The 23,525-nt window shown below is 45.6% G+C and overlaps 1 protein-coding gene across 1 annotated transcript; it reads right to left on the reverse strand.

Annotated features, from left to right (window-relative positions):
* Window positions 1-2,712: 2,712 nt before the first annotated feature.
* MCM5 (minichromosome maintenance complex component 5) lies at window positions 2,713-22,578 on the reverse strand. The gene is made up of 17 exons (XM_053405734.1): window positions 22,564-22,578; window positions 21,728-21,923; window positions 20,824-20,950; window positions 20,103-20,231; window positions 19,280-19,452; window positions 17,176-17,331; window positions 15,305-15,471; window positions 12,446-12,617; window positions 11,592-11,703; window positions 10,777-10,920; window positions 9,921-9,986; window positions 9,391-9,567; window positions 8,695-8,807; window positions 7,554-7,682; window positions 6,394-6,536; window positions 5,493-5,620; window positions 2,713-3,114 (listed from the first exon to the last, which is right to left on the reverse strand). Exons 2-17 carry the CDS (start codon window positions 21,892-21,894, stop codon window positions 3,013-3,015), a joined length of 2,205 nt encoding a protein of 734 aa, XP_053261709.1. The 5' UTR covers window positions 21,895-21,923; window positions 22,564-22,578; the 3' UTR covers window positions 2,713-3,012.
* Between the last annotated feature and the right edge of the window lie 947 nt (window positions 22,579-23,525).

Below are 23,525 nucleotides of genomic sequence, written 5' to 3' on the forward strand. Positions count from 1 at the left end.
ACATTAATAACCATTACTAAAATGCCTCAAACCACAGGTAAAAAGGTAAAGGACCCCTGGACTGTTAAATCCAGTCAAAGGCGACTATGGGGTTATGGCGCTCATCTCTCTTTCAGGCCAAGGGGGCCAGTGTTTGTCCACAGACAGCTTTCCAGGGCATGTGGCCAGCATGACTAAACCGCTTTTGGTGCAACTGAACACTGTGACAGAAACCAGAGCGCATGGAAATACGGTTTACCTTTCCGCCACAGCGGGTCCTACTTACCTACTTGCACTGCCGTGCTTTCAAACTGCTAGGTTGGCAAAAGCTGGGACAGAGCAACGGGATTCAAACCACAGACCTTCTGATCGGCAAGCCCAATAGGCTCAGTGGTTTAGATCACAGCGCCACCCGTGTCCAGTTCAAACCACAATACACTACCCAAAAGTTAAAAGCAGGCATTGCCCTTAAGATTTACTATGTGTTGTAGGCAACTGAATTAAACTCAGAGCAGACCCACTGAAATGAATCTAAGTTAGCTATGCCCATTAATTTTAAAGGCTCTGTTCTGAGCCGTCCTACCACTGTATACAACCCAATCTAACCAACTAGGAAGATGGTTTGTGTAAAGCCATTCCCTGTGCATATATAATACCTACTTGTGTTAATATACTGGGCAGGTAAAGAGGTCAGATTATTGCCAGGGCTTTGGGGGATAACTTAGCACAGCTCTTCTAACTATCTGTGTTACATTGGTCCTGTTATTTGGCTTTAATGGTAGCAGAGGATTTTCTTAGGATGACCTTAGTGAATTTCTTATTGAGGTGCTCCTTTGTGCAACACTGGGGGGGGGGGGCAAACAGCACAAAATAAAAATGTAACAAGGACATATTCCCTCAGAGCAAGTACAAGAGAACCTTTGCACTTTGGGGACAGCACAATGTGCAGAAACAGACATTTCCCTAAGAGAGTATAAGCACTTGCAGGAAAGCTGTGCACCCCACTCACCCGCGAGCATTTGCTACCTGGCCCAAGTGTCTTGGCTCCTTTTTGGTTAAACCCTTTCCCTACTTGCAAGAATAAGGCTGAACTCTCTGCTGCCTCTGCTCTGGCATTAATGGTCATCGAGAAATATGTCTGAAGCTCAACATCAAAAAAACTAAGATCATGGCCACTGGTCCCAACACCTCCTGGCAAATAGAAGGGGAAGAAATGGAGGCAGTGAGAGATTTTACTGATTACTACAGATGGTGACAGCAGCCACGAAATTAAAAGATGCCTGCTTCTTGGGAGAAAAGCAATGACAAACCTAGACAGCATCTTAAAAAGCAGAGACATCACCTTGCCAACAAAGGGCCGTATAGTTAAAGCCATGGTTTTCCCAGTAGTGATGTATGGAAGTGAGAGCTGGACCATAAAGGCCAGTCGCTGAAGAATTGATGCTTTTGAATTATGGTGCTGAAGGAGACTCTTGAGAGTCCCATGGACTGCAAGATCAAACCTCTCCATTCTGAAGGAAATCAGCCCTGAGTGCTCACTGGAAGGACAGATCCTGAAGCTGAGGCTCCAATACTTTGGCCACCTCATGAGAAGAGAAGACTCCCTAGAAAAGACCCTGAGGTTGGGAAAGATGGAGGGCACAAGGAGAAGGGGACGACAGAGGATGAGATGGTTGGACAGTGTTCTTGAAGCTACCAGCATGAGTTTGACCAAACTGCGGGAGGCAGTGGAAGACAGGAGTGCCTGGCGTGCTCTGGTCCATGGGGTCACGAAGAGTTGGACACAACTAAACGACTAAACAACAAAACTCTTAAGTGCCCTGCAAAAATATCAAGGCCTATTTAATCCAGCATCCTGTTTTCCACAGAGGCCAATGAGATGTAGATCATGGAATCTTAGAGCTGGAAGAGACCCCAAGGGTCCATTAGTCCAACCCCCTGCAGTGTAGGAATGTGAGAAGCCCAGAAACTGAACATGAGGGCAATAGCCCTTTCCTCCTGGTGTCTGTAGACAGCTGGTATTCAGAGGCATTTTGCCTCCACTAGGCAAAGGTAGCAAATGGCCATCATGACTTATCCTGCATGAAACGGTCTAACTCCCTTTCAAAGTTGGTGGCCACCCCCATATCCCGTGGGAACAGATCCCAAAGTTTACCTCTGTCAGGTGTTGGCTCTCTAAATATTGCCAAATTATAACTCCCATCCCTATCACTCCACTGCCATTCTTGCCAGTGCTGATGGGAGTTGTGGTTCAACAACATCTGGAGGGCCAATGGTTCCCTGGACCTGCTATATCTGTTTCTGGGGGGAAAGGGGGGGGGAATTTATCCTAGCATCTCCTCTCTGCAACCCTCAGCACGCTTGCTTCCTTGCCTCTACCACTGAATGACACACACACAAATGACTTCAGTTACTAACTGGCAATTAATTAATTACCGATGTGTCACCGCCATGCACAAGAATCAGGTGGCATAAACATGCCTTGGAACGAACACTCAAGGGAAGGATTTTTATTTTCTGCAAACGCTTCGCTCCTGGAGCCGTTTCAGCGACCTCAATGCAGGCCCACTTGAGATCACCATGCAATGTGTATCACTTCAGATTGTGGTATTGATTTCCTGGACTAAGCTTCCAGGCCTTGTGTGAACGGGACCTAGCAGAAACAAGCTGGGAAGGTGACCCTCTTGCGTGTATGCTGGGCAGCCCACCAAACACTCACACACCCACAACAAACATGACTACATTTCATTTATTAAGTTTTAATGCAGCTAAAAAGCTTTTGATGTTCTAGCAAAACATCAAGGCGACACTTTAATGGGAAAGCTGGAACAAAATAACAACAGCAGCAGCCGCTCTTCTTATCAGCCTCTGTGCCACGAAGAGTTTCCATCCGCAAGACATAGATGGGTCAGTCTCTGAAGGACCATTGTGATGGGGACAGGAAGCAAACAGCCTGAGGGGACTCACAGAACTTTTGTGCCAAGTGTGGGGAGAGCCAATCCGCTCCTGAAGCTCACGGAAGGAAGTGGCGTTCTACTTGATGCGGTAGAGGACCTTGCGCTGCATGCGATGCTGGATCTCGCCACGGCGCATCATGAGTTGCAGCACTTTGTAGATGGCATGCTCAGGGTATTTCTGGGAAGGAGGCGAGAGAGCAGGAAGAGAGTCTGTGAGGCCCACTGTTTATTTTATTTGCAAAATGCATATGCCGCTCGGTTTTTTTTTTAAAAAAAAAACCTCACCACCTTCAAAGTGTTTTATGAAAAGGAGGAAACAATGAAATTATAAATACATTTTAAAAAGATTTAGAATAAATTGTAGGATTTTTAAATTTTTTTAAACCACTTGTCAATATTCCACATGTCTGCATATGCTCACCTATAGTGGGCGCCAAAAAGCAGACAGTGAAGGCACCTGTCTGATGTCAACAGGTAGGGAGTTCCAAAGTGTAAGGGCTGCCACACTAAAATATCAATTACAGTGGTACCTTGGTACTTGAACGGCTTGGCTCCCAAACAAATTGGCTCCCGAATGCTGCAAACCCAAAAGTAAGTGTTCCGGTTTGTTTTTTGGAAACCGAACATCCGATGCAGCTTCCTCTTGAGTGCAGGAAGCTCCTATAGCCAATCGGAAGCCGTGCCTTGGTTTTCAAACCGTTCTGGGAGTCGAACGGACTCCCGGAATGGATTAAGTTTGAGAACAAAGGTACCACTGTACTTACAAATGTGGGGATAGTGGAACCTGTGACAGCACCAGTTCCATAGGTCAAAGCAGTCAGGTGGACATATATGGAATGAGATCTCGCAGGTAGACTGGACTCAAGCTGAAAAACAATTGAACTGGGTTGGAGGTGGGGATGTTGGGTGAATTAAGAAGCCAGCTCCTGGGTAAATTTATCATGCAGGGTGTCTAGATTAGTGTCTGCTCCAGCAGAGCTTTGCTTCTGAGATGCAACAAGAACACAGTTTGAAGGGTTTGAAGGGAAAAGTGGGGTGGGTGAGGCAAAGAAGGTCCAACGCTGCTTCTTCTTTTCCACTCTGTGCTATTTATGTATTATGGGTCTATGGTCATTCCCAGTGTGGTCCACCCAGCTCAAGTAACTTGAGAGAGCAGAGAAGGGTCAGAGCTGGATGTGGCAGTGGTAGGTGTGCATGGCTGCATCGTGAATAACAAGAAGCAGGGCTCCAGCGATAGCTCTACAGTCCTCTTGCACATAGAAGCCACATCCTCGTGTGGGGACAGTCACGCCTTATTCCCCCTCTTCCTTCCTTCAAAAGAGCACAGAGCCCCTTCATGCGCTTCCTAGTTGGTCTCCTATGCAGGCAGCTTATAGGGCTACCCCTTCTTTACTTCAGCTGCAAAATTGCATCCCTCGTCTGTCCTTCAGAGCATTATCCCCAACAGCTTGCCGAAGATGGCATGCTCAGAGCCAAACCAAAATGGCGAGTGTGGCCAGCTGTTCAACCTCATCCCAGGGCTTGCTGTGGGTGAACAGCTCATGAAAAAGCTGCCCTATGGCCCCCATGGGTGCCATAGCAGCTTTTCCAGAACCTTTCCTTACTGGGCAATGATACATTGCATTGTGAGCCTGCAAGTAGACATCATGCAATCAGTTTAGGGGGTGTGGGAACTTTGGCTTCCAAAAGCAGAAATGTTGGCTTGTTCCCATGGAGATGAAGTGAACAGACCCTCTTAACCTGCTTCAGAGATGACTTGCAGTGTCGGAAGCAAGGTGAGAACTTAAGAAAAGCTTTTGGATCAGGCTGATTTAATTCAACGTCTTGTTCTCTTAGCGGCCAATCAGATTCCTCAGGGAATCTCACAAGCAGGGCACAAGCATAACAGGAGCGAGTGAAGAGCCCTCAACTATGTTAAGTGTGTTAAATGTCTTGTGTTAACAAAAAATAGGGAGTCAATTCTAGGCTTGGTTATAGTAAACTTCAAGCAGGTGGGTAGGTCAGGTAGAAAATCCTTGAGTGTGAAGTGTTATTGTTTCAGAAAACAGGTATTGCAGATCTTTCAGCATCATGAAGAAATCGTGAAAGCAGCTAGAAGTGTTTGTTTTTAAAATAAATATCCCCCAGTTTGTTGCTCTTCAACAAACAAAATGTGGGTAAGGAGATCAGGTGTGTGTACTTATTTCTATTTATAGAATATAAATATCCTCTCATAAAATACCAGGGCAGTTGTATAGCACTGTAAAACCATTAAGAGCAGTACAAAAGTTTCTCTTCAATGGAAGTAGTAGTCCAGAAGGGCTCTAGCTCAGGCCTGCGCAACTTGTAACCTCAACAAGGCCAAATTTCTGAAGTGCACACCAGGGGTGGATAGCATCTCATGATACTGCAACCCTTGGCTTGTGTAAGCCTCTTAAAAATTTTGTTACTGCCTTTGAAGGACCACAAACAGAGACGGATTATCAGTGTTTGGCAGGTCGTGTGTGGCTTCATAGGTTGCAAATTCTGCCAGCCTCTCCCAAGCTTGCCATGAATTGCCTGACCCACTGAACTCACTTGCTTCACAAAATCCTGGATGATGCTGTGTTCGGAGACTTGGGAGCCAATGGCAAAGCGACGCTTGAGCTGCTTTTCAATACGTGACAACATCTCCTGGTCCTCCTGGGTAGTGAAACCCTCCACGCCTAGAAAAGAGATTTAAATGCAGTTCTCTTTAAAGGTAAAGGTACCCCTGACCGTTAGGTCCAGTTGTGGATGACTCTGGGGTTGCACGCTCATCTTGCTCTATAGGCCGAGGGAGCCAGCATTTGTCTGCCGACAGCTTCTGGCTCATGTGGTCAGCATGACTAAGCCGCTTCTGGCGAACCAGAGCAGTGCACAGAAACACCGTTTACCTTCCCGCCGGAGTGGTACCTATGTATCTACTTGCACTTGATGTGCTTTCAAACTGCTAGGTTGGCAGGAGCTGGGACCGAGCAACAGGAGCTCACCCCGTTGCGGGGATTCGAACCGCCGAACCTTCTGATCGGCAAGCCCTAGGCTCTGTGGTTTAGACCACAGCGCTACCCGCGTCCCTGCAGTTCTCTTTACAGAAGTTTAAATGCAAAAATATGTGGGCACCACTGCACCACCTAGTTAATACAGTACAATGGGATGGGTGGATTAGGGGTATAGTGCATCTACATGCAAAACATACCAGGTTCAATCCTCAGCATCTCCAAATAAGGCTGGGAATGTCCCCTGCCTGAAACCCTACTGGCCTGTGGCCTCTGGAACGCCGTCCAAAAGGGAAAGTGGCCTGGCCTAGACCCACCTTGTAAATCAATGGCACAGGCTATTGACTGCCTTTTCCACTGGAAAGAGCACATTTTGTATCTTTCCAACAAGACAATGTATACCCAAATACTTCCAGAGGACACGGAAGTTGTGCAAGTGTGCTGCTGTTTTGTTGTCTCACCTGAGAGGCTGCCTGACATGGCAGCATCAAGCGTAGACACCTGGAAGAGCCGCAGGGCTTCCTCAACGTCTGCGTCCGTGGCAAAAGGCTGGAGCTTCATCTTGCTGAGGGACTCTGCAATCCGCACAATGGCCTCTAGCTGCCTGCATGGCAGAAATGAAACATCATATACAGTCGTACCTTGGATCCTGAACACCTTGCGAATTGAACGTTTTGGCTCCCGAATGCTGCAAACCCAGAAGTGAGGGGTTCCGGTTTGTGAACATTCTTTGGAACCCAAACGTCCAATGTGACTTCTGCCGCCTCCAAACATTTTTGAAGTCAAACAGACTTCCGGAATGGATTCCATTCGACTTCTGAGGCACCACTGTATGTATCTCGAAGGGGAAATAAATGAAGGTTATCACAGCAAGGGAACTGGAAACTTATGGAGGCGAAACCTCAATCAAATGCGGGGAACAGAAGAAACACTTGCTAGAAATTGCAATTGTTAATAGCAGGTAGAAATTGTCCTTAAGCCTAGACATGTTGCAGTTCAACACAGAATGCACATCTATACGTAGGAAAATAAAGCAGGTATATGACAAGGAAGAAGGGACCCAAACCTATGCTTTCCACTGAGATACAGATTTCTATGTGCAGGGATTTATTTTTTTAATTGTAGAGGATCTGCATTGCAACTGGTCAAGAGACTATGGGAGCAGTTAATGCAGCAACGTATGGGAAGGCTACAGGTTTCCCATTCCTGTGCCAGGAACATTCAGTCATGAAACACTTTCTACACTTGAGGTCTGTAAAGGTGCAGCAAAAACTAGGCCAGGCAGAGAACAAAGCCTCACATAGCCAAGTCTCCCTTCTCATCAGCACACAGTCCCATTTCATGGCCCAGGCCAAGCCCAACCAGTCAGGCAAGATTCCTGAAGAGAACCTTCATCCGGCATCTGTGCCCCCACTTGATCCAAGCAGCCAGCAGAAAGACACACATCCGTCATCCAACGCAACTTCCCTGAGAAAGATCTGACCATCTTGTCTCAACAGTGCATCTGTCTTGGCCTCACTCAAGGGAGCCTGCCAAGAACAAGAGGCCTCCTAGGCCATCCTCCTAGGCACCATCCTTTACATTCCTCCCCATCCCTCACAGACACCTGCTGCCACCTCACCTGACCGTAATGGGAATGCTGGATCGACGGTCGCTTTCCCTCTCGTGCTGGCGGGCTCCGCTGCGCATGAGGATGTAGCGGTTCTTCAGCTTCTCTGCGGCCTCTGCAGAAAGACGAGGGCCGCACTTCCTGCAGAGGACATTGGAGGGCTTAATAAATCAGAGGGAGCACCGAACTAGCATAATTCTACCAGAGGCTTCCCTACTAACTGGCTCCGCCACAGATCTTCCCTAGTCTCACCCATCTGGAAGAGTCTCCATCCCATTCAAACCCCGAGCTAGAAACAGCTTTATACTTTTGAGAGCAGATTTTTGGAGATTGAATCCAGCTTTCCCCACAGCATCTCCAACAACTCAGCACTGTCATTAAACTCAGAAGCACTACCCAAAACAGCTAAGCAGAAGCCCAAATTCCAGGAACTGAAGTTTGAATTTCAAGTTATAAAGGTTATACTGGAGCAATATGCCTTCACATAGTTCTGGAAGACTTGGCCTTGTGGTTTGTGGGATATGGCCCTTGACAGTAGAATGCAACGTGATGAGGAATGACAGTGAAAATGTTGTGAGGGTTAGGAATGGGGGACAGTGGTAAATATATGAACTATTTGAAAAGCAATTGTAATGAACAGATTACACTAGTAGGACTGCAAGAAGTTCTGTAAGAAGGACTATTTGAAATACTGCAAGAAAGACTGTGAAGAGAATAATTAGTTAATTAAGAGTAATAGAGAAATTAAGAAATGCAGAATAAGCGATAAAGAACGGAAAATCCTCAGAGGTGGCTGATGGAAGTCTAAAATATTGTTATGTTAAATGATTGTTGAAAATGATATATAAAATGTGTGTGTGTGTGTGTGTGTGTGTATAGGAATGGGGGACAGTGGTGGTATCAATATTTGTTCAATGGCACCCCTCCGTTTGCTTTAGAGCAACAAAAGAATTCACTCTGAGCTTTTAAAAACTAAGGTGGACAAGGCTTTTTAGCATTGTGACATTCACAGCTATTCAGGCTGCTTTTGGTTAAAGGGGGCATGGAGAGCAAGAAAGGGGCACTAGCTATGTCTCAGCCCACCATACAGCTTGTTTAGAAGCGCCTGCCATCCTTCCCAAGTGACGGTGCTACAATTTCCCAATTGACTCACGCTCGGCAGTAGGCGATCAGCTTCTTCAGTTTGTTCAGCTCAATCTCCCCCTCCACAGCTTGGGTCTGGGTCAGAGCACTCACATGCAGAGACATCACGTGCTTGGCCAGTATCTGTGGATACAGCGCAGAGCAGGAGGGGTTGGAAGCATGAAGCACACCAAACAGGAGTCTTTTCAACATGCAGGAAACATATGGCCAGCAAAGAATTCATTTAAACAAGTGCAGGCTAGGTGCTAACAATGGCTCTGCCCTGCCTTAGTCCTCAGTTATAATCTATCCTTTAGGAAGCAGTCTCAGTTTACAGCGTGCTCTGCAGACTGCACAATATTCCCATGCCAGAGGCTGAGAGGTTGTGTGGCCTCATCGAGCAGCAGAGCATTCTGGGACAGATATGGGACTTGGAGCGCAAGATTCGTTCAGATTGGCCTTTGGATTTCAGTTTCCCAGCCTGTGGAAATGCTAAATCCTATCAAGGATGTTATGCGACCTAGGAGGGCAAGCCGATCAGAAAACATACACTGTTGGGGTCAAGGGCCTATTCCATCCTCCAGAAGTGCTCTGCCATGGCAAATAAATGAAAAGCAGGGTCATGTCTGAAGATACAGTCCCTCTTCTGCTATCACAAGGTAGTTGGTTTCCCCGGCAGGCAGCCCTACATTGCCTTCCCTGTACACAGAGCTACTCAGCCACCTACCATATCTCTTTCCTCATTGTGCTCATCCTTGACAATGAAGATCATGTCAAATCTGGAAAGGATGGTGGGCATGAAGTCTATGTTCTCCTCGCCTTTAGTTTCATCCCAGCGACCGAAGACGGAGTTGGCAGCTGCCAACACGGAGCAGCGCGAGTTGAGGGTGGTCGTGATACCGGCCTGTGTGAGCGAAACCGAGGCGAAAAGGAAAAAAGTCATGTCAGCAGGAATCCAAAGCATGGCAGTAAATAATGCAAAATCACTGGGCACGTCAACCCACGTGTAAGTGCTGTATGCAGACCAGGCCCATAGGGTGAAGGTTAATGCTCGAAGCCACTTTGGAAACTCATCAGCTGTTTTTCCTTTTGCATGCCAGTGGGAAGAAATTAACCCCGCTTCATTGGGTCCTTACCATTTAAAAGACTATAAGAGATCCAAGTTTAAGCGTAAGACTCACAGGTTGAAGATTCTTAAAGCAAGCAGGTGGGACACCATGCCTAAAAGGTTGGTGCTGCCTCGGCAATGGAGCTCACCTTGGCAATGGAGATGGTTTGCTGCTCCATCGCTTCATGGATAGCCACTCTGTCATCCTCACGCATCTATAGAAATGAAAAAAAGGGGGTGGGGAGGGTGGGAGGAGAGAGGAGAAACAGAATCCAAAAAAATTATAGTCAGGTTTCTCATAGGAATGGAAGAGAGCATCAAACAGTCTACACCAGGCATGGTCAAACTTGGCCCTCCAGCTGTTTTGGGACTACAATTCCCATCATTCCTGACCACTGGTCCTGTTAGCTAGGGATGATGGGAGTTGTTGTCCTGAAACAGCTGGTGGGCCGAGTTTGGCCATGCCTGATCTCCACTATTTCCTGCTCTTTCAGGCATGGGCAACTGATGAAAGATGCTACCCCATCCCCCCCTCCCTGAGGGCTGCACTACAATATTTTTATTTATCCATTAACTAGTGGCTGGAGGCAAACTACCAACTTTTAAACTTCAGAATGTAAACCTTTCATGTAACAAATGAATCTAGACAGCATATGATCAATATTTTGAAAAACTTTTACCTCAGGATTGTAACCATTTGCCCATAGTCCTAGTGGGTGTTGTTTTTTTTAGGGCCAGTTGGCTTCTTAGCGTCTGCTTATATTATGCATTACTTAATATATATTAATACACTGTCCTGACCTCATCTTTTTGTGGCATGCTGGTTGCTTTGGACTAAAATTCCCATCAGCTCCAGCCAACATGTTCAAAAGCCAGAGATGATGGGAGATGTGATCCTCAGCATCTGGAAGGCTCTACGTTGGAGAAAGTTGGTGTACTAGGAGACCTGCTTCAACCACTGAACATACGGTAACGTAGAATTTTGCTGGCGCATCCGATTCGTACCTTGTCAAACTCATCAATGCAAACCACTCCCCCATCAGCCAGCACCATGGCTCCCCCTTCCATGAAGAAACTCCGTGAAGATGGGTCTCTGATCACAGAAGCTGTCAGGCCAGCTGCACTGCTGCCTTTCCCAGAGGTGTACACCTGAAAGAGGAACAGAGAGAGAGAGAGATGCATGTCATGTCAGATGTATACACTCTGCAGCCCAGTCAGTTTATGGAAAACCTGGTGTAACCCAATAATGTGGGAAACAGAGACATCTCAAAGGGGGAGATCATCCTGAGTCAAGGCCCTATCATGGAGATGGGCCTTCTATGTACACCCCACTCCGAATCCTGGCAGGAACTGCAAGGAAAGCCCCCACCCCCAATGAAATTTCTGAATCGTCTATTATGGGGTCAGGAAGTTTCTTCTGCAGATATTTGGGCTCTGGGCTGTACAAGGCTTTATAATCAAGCCCAGTAGCATACAGGCAGCTGGTGTACAACTATTAAGATAGGTGGTCCATGATCCCATATAGCTTCCCCAGTTAATAAACCTGGCAGCCAGATTCTGCACTTGCTATAGCTTCTGTTTTCAAGGGCAGCCTGCATAGAGTGTATTGCAAATGAGGTCCATAGAGCAGAGATTACTGACAGTAACCCACACCCATCAAAGATCAGTTTGAATGCATTTTTTATATATCCATAGGTTATATTCTTGTGAATTCAGTTGGGTAGTTCTGATGCATTGTATGGCTATTTCTTTTTGGTGCAATAAAGCAGTACAGATTTTTCTATTTTTAATCCCAAAGAGGCAATATGCAGGACACTTACCCCAATGGGTGAACATCTTTCTACAAACTTCAGCAGTTGGGACTTGGCTGTGCCTGGGTCTCCCAACATGAGCAGATTAATATCTCCTCTGCGGGTCAACCCATCTGGAAGCCTGTAGAGTAAAGCCAGAGAGAGGAGGAGAGAAGGTGAGCTCATTTCTTAGTAGCCCCATTTTGGCTCCACCTGTCAGCACTCACCACCCAAGTTTGCTGTTAGGAACAGAGTTGACATATTTCAAACCAGCCTGTCGAAAAGCAGCTGCCAAGAGCTTCAAGGCCATTGGGAAGGGGTAGCACCTTCTTCCATTCCACCTTACCAAGTTATTGGCAATAAATTAGCCACAGATGCTAGTGCTGTCCTTTGGTTGGCTTGTTAATGCATTATGTCCCAAGTTAGTGAGTGGAGGTTTTGAGAAGTGAGCCTGGAACTGCCCAGGTCAACTAGAGACATCCTCAGTGAAGAAGACATGTGACCAACATGGCCTTTATTTCATTTTAATATACTTCTGGTACCTCGGGTTACATACACTTCAGGTTACAGACTCCGCTAACCCAGAAATATTACCTTGGGTTAAGAACTTTGCTCCAGGATGAGAACAGAAATCGTGCAGCAGCAGGAGGCCCCATTAGCTAAAGTGGTGCTTCAGGTTAAGAACAATTTCAGGTTAAGAACAGACCTCCAGAACGAATTAAGTTCTTAACCTGAGGTACCACTGTAGTCATGACACACACTGGACACAAATGCAACTGTTAAATGGGCTGCTCTCCTTCAACATGGAAGGAGGGGGACATGAAAGGACACTTTCTTCTAACTGTATTCCCGTTCTGTTCTTCCTTCATGCCAATTGCCAATACCTCTTCCGAGAGCCTCCAAAGAGCATACAGGCAATAGCCTTCTTGATATCATTGCTTCCATAGATGGAGGGAGCAATACTCTTGGCAATCGTCTCGTAAATATTGGGCATGGAAGCGAGTCGTCGAAAGTCCTCTTCTTCCTGAGGAGTCACTGAACTACTGACACTACGTCCTAGAGGAGAGAATACAGAAACACTTAGGACACTCGATTTTAATTATTTTAAGCATTCACTGCAATGTCACAGTAGCCCCCATTTTTTATATTTTCCCCATCCCAAACATTACCATTTCTTTCTGTACACTTAGAAGAACTTCATCCCTATTTTACAAAGGAGAGGACACATCCCCAGAAGAATACGGGTGGAGAAGGTTTATTTATTTAACAACATTTGTATACGGCTTAGTTGTAAATAAAACCTCTAAGTGGTTTACAAAGTACAGTGGTACCTCGGGTTACATACGCTTCAGGTTACAGACTCTGCTAACCCAGAAATAGTACCTCGGGTTAAGAACTTTGCTTCAGATTAACAGATTCGAAAGAAAGAGGGGGGTTTGCCCTGCCGGACTTGAGGTTGTATTATGAAGCTGCAGCCTTCTGCTGGCTGAAAGATTGGTTTTTGTTGGAAAACACCGATGTCCTAGATCTGGAAGGTTTTAATAATGCTTTTGGATGGCACGCATACCTATGGTACGACAAGGTTAAAGCACATAAATTGTTTAAAAGCCACATTGTCAGAAAAGCAATTTTTGCAGTCTGGATGAAATATAAAGACTTACTAGAGAGTAAAACTCCGAGGTGGCTATCACCAGTGGAGGCCAAGGCCCGAAAAAGACCCAATATGGAGGCCTATTGGCCGAAATATTGGGAATTGACTGAAAAAATTGGAGACAATTGGAAGTTGCAGAGCCAGGATAAACTAAAAAATAAGGTGCGAGATTGGCTACATTATGCTCAAATTCAAGAGGTTTTCAAAATGGACAAAAAAGTTGGTTTCCAGGTGGAGAAGTCGAAACTAGAGACAGAATTGTTAGAACCAAAGACAAAGCTGTTATCTAGAATGTATAACTTGCTGCTTATGTGGAATTTACAGGATGAGACAGTTAAATCTGCTATGATTAAATGGGCACAGGATGTTGGACACAACATTATGTTTGAAGACTGGGAAAGGTTATGGAACACCGGAATGAAATTCACGGCCAGTACGGCCTTGAAGGAAAACATTATGAAAATGATATACCGGTGGTACATGACCCCAGTCAAGTTAGCTAAGATACATCACCTGTCTGACAATAAATGTTGGAAGTGTAAGGAAGCAGAGGGGACTTTCTTTCACCTCTGGTGGACATGCCCAAAGGTTAAGGCTTTCTGGGAAATGATTTACAATGAGTTGAAAAAGGTATTTAGGTATACCTTTCCCAAGAAACCAGAGGCCTTCCTGTTGGGCATGGTAGACCAGAAAGTGTTAAAGAAGGACAGAACTTTGTTTATGTATGCCAGTACAGCAGCAAGAATACTCATCGCAAAGAACTGGAAGACACAAGATTTACCCACGCTGGAGGAATGGCAGATGCAGTTGATGGACTACATGGAGATAGCTGAACTGACCGGCAGAATCCGAGATTTGGATGTAGAAACAATTGAGGTGGACTGGAAAAAGTTTAAAGACTACTTGCAAAAGTATTACAAACTGTATGAATCTTAAGACGGTGCATGATTTGGAAATGATACGCTTTAGCAATTATGATTAAGTAAATAGTAAACTAAGTGATAAAAGAGAAAAGGAGATAATATGAAATTGAACATGTTACGTTTATTTTAAAGGTATAAAAATTGTGACATAATACATTGAATATAGATACATAACATGTAAAAGTTACAATAAGGTATGACATAAGGTAACAAATTGCTGACATTGTTAATATAAAGAACGCAGAATCGGAAGGGGTGGGGAAGTCCAAGTTGGGATTTTTGTTAAAAAAAAAAAAAAATGGTTTCTTGTAAACTCCTTATTTGTTTGTAATGTATAAAATTTGGAAAGAAACGTAATAAAAAATATTATAAAAAAAAAAAAAAGAACTTTGCTTCAGGATGAGAACAGAAGTTGTGTGGCAGCAGGGGGAGGCCCCATTAGCTAAAGTGGTTTTTCAGGTTAAGAACAGTTTCAGGTTAAGAATGGACCTCCAGAACGAATTAAGTACTTAACCTGAGGTACCACTGTATCTAAAATACACATTAAAAACGTCAATGGAAGACAAAGACTAAAATGAAGTGGCTTTTTTAAAAAAAAATCAAAACATAAATAAAACCCTCAGTTAAATGTATACATTGCAAGCAAAAAGTAGATTAAGATACATGGTAACTTCACGTTTGATTATGCTTGCCTAGTCAAAAAAAAGATTTTAGCAGGACCCAGAAAGAGAACTGCAAAGATACCTACTTAATGTCAATCGGCAGGGAGTTCCAGAAGTGCAGGAGTTGCCACACTAAAAGGCAGATTCCTTACAAGTGCAGAATGATGATGTGGCACTTTTAAAAGTGCCAGTTCTACAGATGGATGTGTTTGATTACGCATATACATGTCTGCTTCTGTTTATTCTACCAATAAAAAATTCAATACCCACAGACAAAGCAAATTGATAGCACCTCTATGTACCACATTAAGAAATTAGCACAGTGGGCCAGAGTTTGAGTAGTGAGACAGGAATTGCCTGGGGTTAACGTGAGGTTAAGTTGCCTCTCAGCCACAACACCAAAGGACTGCTCTTCAAAACAAAGCATTCCTGAGCAGGTGGTTCAAGTTCACAAGAATACAAAATACGCAGGACAATATTAAGAACCAGAAACAAAAGCAACTTTACCCGAGCCTTCAGTGTCCACTTGGATTCCCACCACACGGATGTAAGAGCTTCGTATGCCCACGCCAACATTGTCCCGGCCCTTGTTCTTTGTGAGGCCAGACTTCTTGATGGAGTAGATGCCCATGATGGTCACTCTGTTCCCAGGGACCACCTTGTCACATAAATATCTGGAAAAACAATTAGCATAAGCAAGGAGGGAAAGAAAAGTGGAACTGTAAGATTGCTTTTTGTTTCCTCTTGAATGACAAAAAGCTTACCAAGTACGCATGCCTCAAATATTGCAGAGTTGGCCCAGGAGACAAAATTTTGTCATTTTATTTACTATCTGGTATTTTTATGTTGCTTTTCCATTGCACATCTTTAGAATGCTCACAGTGGTTAAGAAGCCAAGAATGTTGTAATTGTTTTCAATACATGTACCTAAGCAAGATGGCAATCGCTGTGTTCCTGCATCATTCAGCCAGTGGGTGGTTGACCCCAGTGTACCAGCTGGGAATTGGACTAGAAAATAAGTCTTTGGGTTCCTTCCAAATTTGCTAAATAGCTTTATAGTGCAGTCTTATTTCATGCCTACTGAGAAGTAAGACCCAGCGAGTTCACTGGAACTTACTCCCAGATAAGTGTGCGTAGGACTGCAGTTTTAAATAAGTATCAACAGGGCCATTCCTGTGGCCCACCTATATTCTCATGTCTTCAGGAACCACCATTATCTAACAACCCATACCCCAAAAGTACGCAGGTGTCAAAGCACTGGTACCTTCTTTTATCCAATTTTGTAGAGCCAGAGAACACTGCAACTGACTCAAATGTTCGATGTAGCCATTCTTATGACAGGTTCAGCACAGGCAGCTGCCTTACATCAGCATCAGATCATTTGGTCCACCTAGATCAGCCACAGGCGAACTCTGGCCCTCCAGATGTTTGGAACTACAATTCCCATCATCCCTGACCACTGGTCCTGTTAGCTAGAGATGATGGGAACTGTATTCCAAACATCTGGAGGGTCGGAGTTTGACTATGCCTGACCTAGATTACTGCCTACACCAGGGATTAAGAACCTGCGACCCTACTAAAGGTAAAGGTAAAGGGACCCCTGACCATTAGGTCCAGTCGTGACCAACTGGGGTTGCAGCGCTCATCTCGCTTTATTGACCGAGGGAGCCGGTGTACAGCTTCCGGGTCATGTGGCCAGCATGACTAAGCCGCTTCTGGCGAATCAGAGCAGTGCACAGAAACGCTGTTTACCTTCCCGCCAGAGCGGTACCTATTTATCTACTTGCACTTTGACGTGCTTTTGAACTGCTAGGTTGGCAGGAGCAGGGACCGAGCAACGGGAGCTCACCCCATCGCGTGGATTCGAACCGCCGACCTTCTGATCGGCAAGCCCTAGGCTCTGTGGTTTAATCCACAGCGCCACCCACGTCCCTTTGGTGACCCCACTAGATACTGTTTATTTAAAATTTCTAGAAGTATTTATAGACCATCCCTCATATAAATACCAGGGTAATACACAGCAAAATTTACAACAAAAAAGCATCATATACCATAAAACAATGCAGAATTCTCATAAAAATGACTCTCATCAGTCCCAGCCAGCATGGGAACCAGTCGGGGTTGATGGGAGTTGTAGTCCAACATCTGGATGGCCAGAGCTTAGCCATCCCTGGTCTACAATGATTGCCATCAGCTCTCCAGGCTTTCAGATAGGGCTCTTTCCCCATCACCTGTTATCTGAACTTTTTACCTGGAGGTGTCTAGGGGGTTGAACCTGAGAACTCTTGATTTCAAAGCATTTGTTCTACCACCAAGAAATAAACCCCTCTTCCTAACAACAAAGTTCCCTGTCTAAATCAGCTGATGGAAGTCGTCACCTGTCGCAGTAGAGCTGCATGTGCCTGGGCATCTCCCCATGGGGGACAGCATCTGGAGACTCCTGGAGCTTCAGGGTCTGGAAATCCACACATTTGCACTTGTCTGGAACAATGAAGTATGGGTCCAGAGGGCACTTCGTTAGGCCTGTCTGTTCCCTGAAAAGGGGAGGAGGGAGGGAGGGAAATGGGTGCAGGGAAGATGGAAGCAGATTGTACATTAGATTTTCAATTTATACTTTTCAAATTTATACATTTTATTAATTCTACAATCATTTTAACATTTCAAAGTTTGACTTCCTTTCCTCTTTCTGCCGTTCCTTAATTTTTTAAGTATCTTCTGCATATCCAAATTCATTTAATTTGCTCATTTGATTATCTACTTTAAATATAAACTGCTGATCCTGCCAATGTTTTTATCTGTTCAAAATTCATCTGTAAATATTCAATAATTATCTTGATTTCTTATTCTTCCAGTGAGTTTTGCCATTTCTGCATATTCCGTAAGTTTTTGTATCCATTCTTCCTTTGCTGATTCCATTAGAAGGAGTGGTGTGCTTTTATCATCTTTGTCTAAGTCATCTTCCAAGACACGTAGTCTGGCACATCATGAAAATCCCTGTTTTGCAGATTAATAGAACCAAGAGACACCAAACTTGCCCCAAGATTACCTACTGTGCCCAAGGAAGGTTGCTGAACCCACAGACCTCAGCTTCATGTGGGGACCATATATTCACCTGACCCCCACTCACAAAACTGTCAAGGGATAGACTTCAGAGGACATACTAAAGATATAGGGTTGTCTTACCTGTGCACTGCTGGGAGAAAAGTACAAGTAAACCAAAGTCTGTAAGTCAGCTAAAGCAGGCATGGGGAACCTTTGCAGATGTTGCTGAACCAGAACCCCATCACCTCTGGCCATCAATCGTGCATGTTGAAGGTTTATTGGAATTGCATTTCAGCAGCCTCTGGAGGGCCAAAGGTTCCCCACACCTGAGTAAAAAGGATTTGATTGACCCAACGCAGTACTTGCTCTTCTGCGGTGGTACAATTAAGTTAGTTTTAGGCTCTGAACTCAGCAGCCTGATATTACCAACTGATGTGGGTGGGTGCTGTGCATCTTTCCATCAGCTTCAAAATGTAAGGTAAGCCAGTCCTTCTGTATCTGGAGGCCCTGGACTTCTGCCCCAAAGTCGCCCACAGCCCCCAAGTGAGCCAAGTGCTCTTGATTAAAAGCTGCTGATCACCATGCTGGTTCTGTTTAATTCTTAGGTCCTTTCTGAGAACACGGGACAATTGCATTTCCCATGAAGGAGGTATCAAAAATCTTAGGAAGAGGGCAGGAAACCTTAAGCAAAACTAAGGTCACAGTCTTACGGCTGCCTTCTTGAGAACAAGATCCATTTAAAATAATAATAAAATGTCCAGTAGCACCTATTAAGTTTGTTCTGGGTATAAGCTTTCGTGTACACATGAAAGCTTACACCCAGAACAAACTTAGTTGGTCTCTAAGGTGCTACTGGACATTATTTTATTTATTTCGACTGCGTCAGACCAACATGGCTACTTATCTGAACCAAGATCCATTTAACTTAGTGTGATTAACGTCTGAGCAAACACACATAATACTCTGCCATAAAACAAATGACAGGGGCTGCAATCCAACCCTCCCCTGGGGCATGCATGTATTGAGTGAAGGCAACCCTTTGCTTGCATCTCCTGGCTCAGCCCGATGCCTAACAGTATCCCGACCAGCAAGTGGGGCACTCTGGGGCTGGGCCAGACTGAGATGCACTAGATCCTGAGCTGCTCTCACAGCTGATCTGCCTGGTCCTCCCCCGCAACCTTTCATCTGCTGTGGGTGGCCTGGTTGTGCCTCTGCAGAGCCATGTTAGTGCAAAGTTTAGATTGCTCTGTAAGACTGCAGAAACTCGTACCTGGTTTCTTGGCAGTAAGGTCCACTAAATTCCAGTGTCCTGAGAGCTAGCTCTAAATAATGCAATTCAGCTGGGCGTGTACAGGGTTGCACTGCAGGAGGACTTTGCACGTGAGATGGGGCAGACAAACAAAAGAAGAGATGCACTGGGAAAGGGACTTTCAGCCTTACGTGCTGCATTTCCGAGGAAGAGCGTATCCTTCCAGGCCAGGGCGCAAGGCAATGTTGGGGATGATGTTTCGGCATGTGCGACACTGGATGGTGATCCTGGTGGCTTTGGCTCTCACAGCAGTTGCAGCAATGATGATTCCTGGGATCTTCACCAGATGAGACATCTGCTCCGACTGCAAAGCAAGCAGGAGGGAAACACAGCTGTGAACGAGCTCCAAAGGAAACAGCTGCAAATTGCACCCTGAAGTGTTCAGAGCCAAATGCAATAAATCCACAAATCCCAATTTCTCTTCCCCTGTACCTAAAAAAATCAGTTTTTAAAAACTCGAAATGTTCCTGTTTCTAAATGGAGGTAGGTAAATGGGGAAATAAAGCCAAGAATGCTAATCAAAACATTTAATGAATGTACACAACGTGCCTAATGTACTCAACTACAGGATATGGTTTTTAAAAGATTTTATTTTCAAAGCTGAGAATTGTGGAAGATTTTGACGTAGGCATGAAAATTTCCAGGGGCAGCTTCCTATGTGAACTTAAGGATTGTTGTCTCCCTGCCCACACAGAGAGAGGGAGCCATCAAACTTCCTGGGTCAAGCAAATGAGAGGTGGTTACCACCATTTCCTTGTTTACAAGGCTTATGGATGCAGAGGGCATCCACTTTGGTTTTGGCTTTGCAAAACTAATGCTTGTCACCCACTTCTACTGACTCGCTATGAGGCATCGAGCAAGACCATGTGTTTTTTCCAAAGGGTTTCTCCACATCTAAATGCTCTACTGTAGCTTCTCCTCTTCAGTCTATCATAGTGAATCCACCCAGCTCACCTTGAGACTGCGGATATTGGCTGGATTGGCATCCGACCTCAGCATGACTTGAATGTCTTGAAGAGTCTCCTCTCCCGTTGGACGAGGGCGAGTTATTTCATCAGCCACCTCCTTTGCTGCTTCCTCTAGCTGAGAAAAAGAACGGTGCTGCTCAAAACATCAGAAGCCAATGGCTATCACTCCCTTTGTTAGCAAGCTCAGGTGGTTAGTGTCAACAGAAATGAAGCCGCTAAGAAGTATGAGGGAGGTATCAGCAGAAGTACATTGGGCAGGGGCAAAAAGCCCAAGACTACCAAAGAAGAACTGAGCATGCTAAGTGATGGTTGAATGAGCAAAAAGAAAAGAAGGGGGGGAAGGGAACAGAGTAGGGCATAACTGGCCAGCAATGTTTTGTTTCAGGTCCCCCTTGGGGAGAGCCAGTATGGTGTAGTGGTTGGACTAGGACCTGAGAGACAAGGGTTCAAATCCCTACTTGGCCATGAGACTCATTGGGTGACCTTAGGCCAGTACCCAACTCTCAGCCTAACCAACCTCACAGGGTTGTTGTGAGGATAATATGGAGAAGGGAAGGGGAGAATAAGGCATACAACCTTGGTCTCTTTGGAGGAAAGGTGGAATATAATATGTAATAACTAATAATAAATCAGTGCTGTCCATGTTCATCTGACTGCAACCCACTATTTCTGTCTCCCAGCCCTTCTCACCCTTGCCCCATACATACCAGCTGCAGGTGCTCAGCAGGCTGCTTGAACAGGTAGTCTGCCAGGTCCTCATCAAAGCTTGCCAAGTCCTCCATCTCCACCTCAATCCAGTACTCCCCCAGGTTGTAATGCCGCTTAAGCTCATCTCTTGAGATTGCGGGGGGGGGGGGGAGAAAACAAGTTTAGTTTGGCAGGACTTAAAAGTGACAAGCTCACACCCTAGTACACACTAATATTCTACTGTGTTCATGCTCTGTGTTTTTGTTATTTAATCTTATTTTCCCCCCTGATTGGTAGCTGCCTTGAGAACTTTGCAAAGGGGTAGTAGCCATGTTAGCCTCTTGCAGTGAAAACAATCCAAGAGCCTTGCAACAATTTGTCAGATGGCTCATGCGGTTTGAATCCCCGCGACAAGGTGAGCTCCCGTTGCTTGGTCCCTGCTCCTGCCAACCTAGCAGTTTGAAAGCACGTCAAAGTGCAAGTAGATAAATAGGTACTGCTCCAGCGGGAAGGTAAACGGCGTTTCCGTGCGCTGCTCTGGTTCGCCAGAAGCAGCTTAGTTATGCTGGCCACATGACCCGGAAGCTGTATTGGCCTCGGCCAATACAGTGAGATGAGCGCTGCAACCCCAGAGTCAGTCACGACTGGACCTAATGGTCAGGGGTCCCTTTACCTTTACCTTAAGGTGCCATAAGACCCTGAGAACTTTGTCACAGGACAGCCTATAAATACAGTAAACAGAGCCATACTAATCCAAACCAGTAACAGATGCAAAGCACAATACATTAAAAGCACAATGCTACACTTATCTACTCAGGAGTTAAGTCCTACTAAGTTCAAAGGGGGGTTTACTCCTAGATAAGTAGATACTGTGCAGCATTTTAGCCTTCAAGTTAAATGGGTACAAAAAAAGGAAGAAGGCACCTGTATTTGAAGGTGAAGCCAGTCCGGTCTGTTCCAACCCGATATTGTCTTAAAAACTCTTTGAAACGTTTTTGCAGCTGGGACTTTCGGACTTGCCCCTCATCAGCTACTGGGTCCCCACCGAAGCTGTCACTGTAGAAGATGCCAGGGTCATCAAAACCAGACATGACGATTCCCTGTACGGAAAAGGAAGGATCTGTAAAAGAACAAAAGGGAAAAGAGACCAGACACGGGTTGGCATCTAAGACCTAATCCATGGGTAGGCAAACTAAGGCCCAGGGGCCAGATCTGGCCCAATCGCCTTCTAAATTCGGCCTGTGGACAGTCCAGGAATCAGCTTGTTTTTACATGAGTAGAATGTGCCCTTTTATTTAAAATGCATCTCTGGGTTATTTGTGGGGCATAGGAATTTGTTCATTTCTCCCCCCCCAAAAAAAAATAGCCTGACCCCCCCCCCACAAGGTCTGAGGGACAGTGGACCGGCCCCCTGCTGAAAAAGTTTGCTGACCCCTGACCTAATCCAAACCACAGCAGAGTACCCAGGAAGATAAAAAGTGCATCTGAGCATGTACAAAGCCACAGTGCAACAGTCAGTTGGACTTTTCCTTTTTTGCGTGTTCTTTCAAAAAGTCAGATTCTGACATTGCCAGGCCATCAATAGGACAAGAGGTCCCGGATATGGAGACAATAAGGTTAGGGAGCGAGGGGCCACTTCCGCGGCCTTGCATCCGACATCCCAGTGGTAAAAGCGACTTACTTGCCCCCCACTCAAACAAGCAATCGAGAGCCGCTTTCCCCTCCCCCCTCCCGGGCTGGCAAACCCCGAATGCACCCACCTGCTTCTCCAGCCACAAACTCGATTACCGGGAGAAACAAACTTCCGCCCCCTCGGCGCGAAGAGAACGCCAGACGTTTTCGCGGCAAAAAGAAAAATTAACCCGCCTATTGTCACCGCACCGCTCGCTCCCATTGGGCCAAAGGGCCTAAGAGCTTCGTGATTGGTTTCAGGCGCAAGCGGCTTAACCCCGCCTTCTCCGATCGCGAGAAAGCGACGCCGGTAGGCGTCGAAGCCGATTGGAGGAAGGAGAAATGAGACCACGCCCCTTTGCCTTCTTTTTTCTTTGATGAAATGACTAAGCCGTAGTTGGAGAAGGTTTTGGCGCCAAAAGCCTTGAACGGAGCGGAAAAGATGCAGGAGGCGGAAAGGCTTAAGATGGCGGCTGCCAGTACGGCAGCGTGGAGAGGCGTGGGCTGCTGTCCTGTTGTTGTCCCCCCCACCACGACCTCTTCGTATGCATAGAAGGTCCCCAGGCACCCCATGATCACCCACAACATTGATACAGCGGCTTCTTTCGATTGTAAAAAACTGCATGGGAAATCAGAAGTCTAGATAGGGGGCGCTTAACCCCTCCATGGAGGAAATTGCATTGTGCGGAGATGCACCCAGTGCCAGATTTATGTATAAGCTAAAGAAACTATAGCTTAGGGCCCCACTCTCTTGGGGGCCCCCCAAAAAATTAAAGAAAAACCTATGTAGAGTTCTAAAATATAAAATTAATTTTAAAAAACAAAAACAAACCTACATACAGCAACAGTGTTTGGTGTTGCGTAGGCTCCTATGATGTAAGTAATGGGCCCCGCCTGCTAGCCTGCTCCCTAAAATTTCACTGGTTTGCTCATTTCTATAAATAGGGTGCCTACATTCTGCATGGACTGGTTGCATGGCAGCATGTGCAAATGGCTTAGATACCTATTACGTCCATAAATTACCATATGAAGGCAGCCCTGTTTAGGGAAG

This window comes from Podarcis raffonei, chromosome 10 (assembly GCF_027172205.1).
Source record: "Podarcis raffonei isolate rPodRaf1 chromosome 10, rPodRaf1.pri, whole genome shotgun sequence".
Lineage (NCBI taxonomy): Eukaryota > Metazoa > Chordata > Lepidosauria > Squamata > Lacertidae > Podarcis > Podarcis raffonei.

What these genes read in the sequence shown, in the direction of transcription:
- MCM5 (XM_053405734.1), bottom strand. Translation starts at nt 21,894, where the DNA reads ATGTCTGGTTTTGATGACCCTGGCATCTTCTACAGTGACAGCTTCGGT. An exon ending in CTGCTGAGCACCTGCAGCTG is followed by an intron (nt 20,232 to 20,823) that starts GTATGTATGGGG and finishes TCTTTTTCTCAG; the next exon opens with CTAGAGGAAGCAGCAAAGGA. An exon ending in GCATTGATGAGTTTGACAAG is followed by an intron (nt 9,987 to 10,776) that starts GTACGAATCGGA and finishes TCATTTCTATAG; the next exon opens with ATGCGTGAGGATGACAGAGT.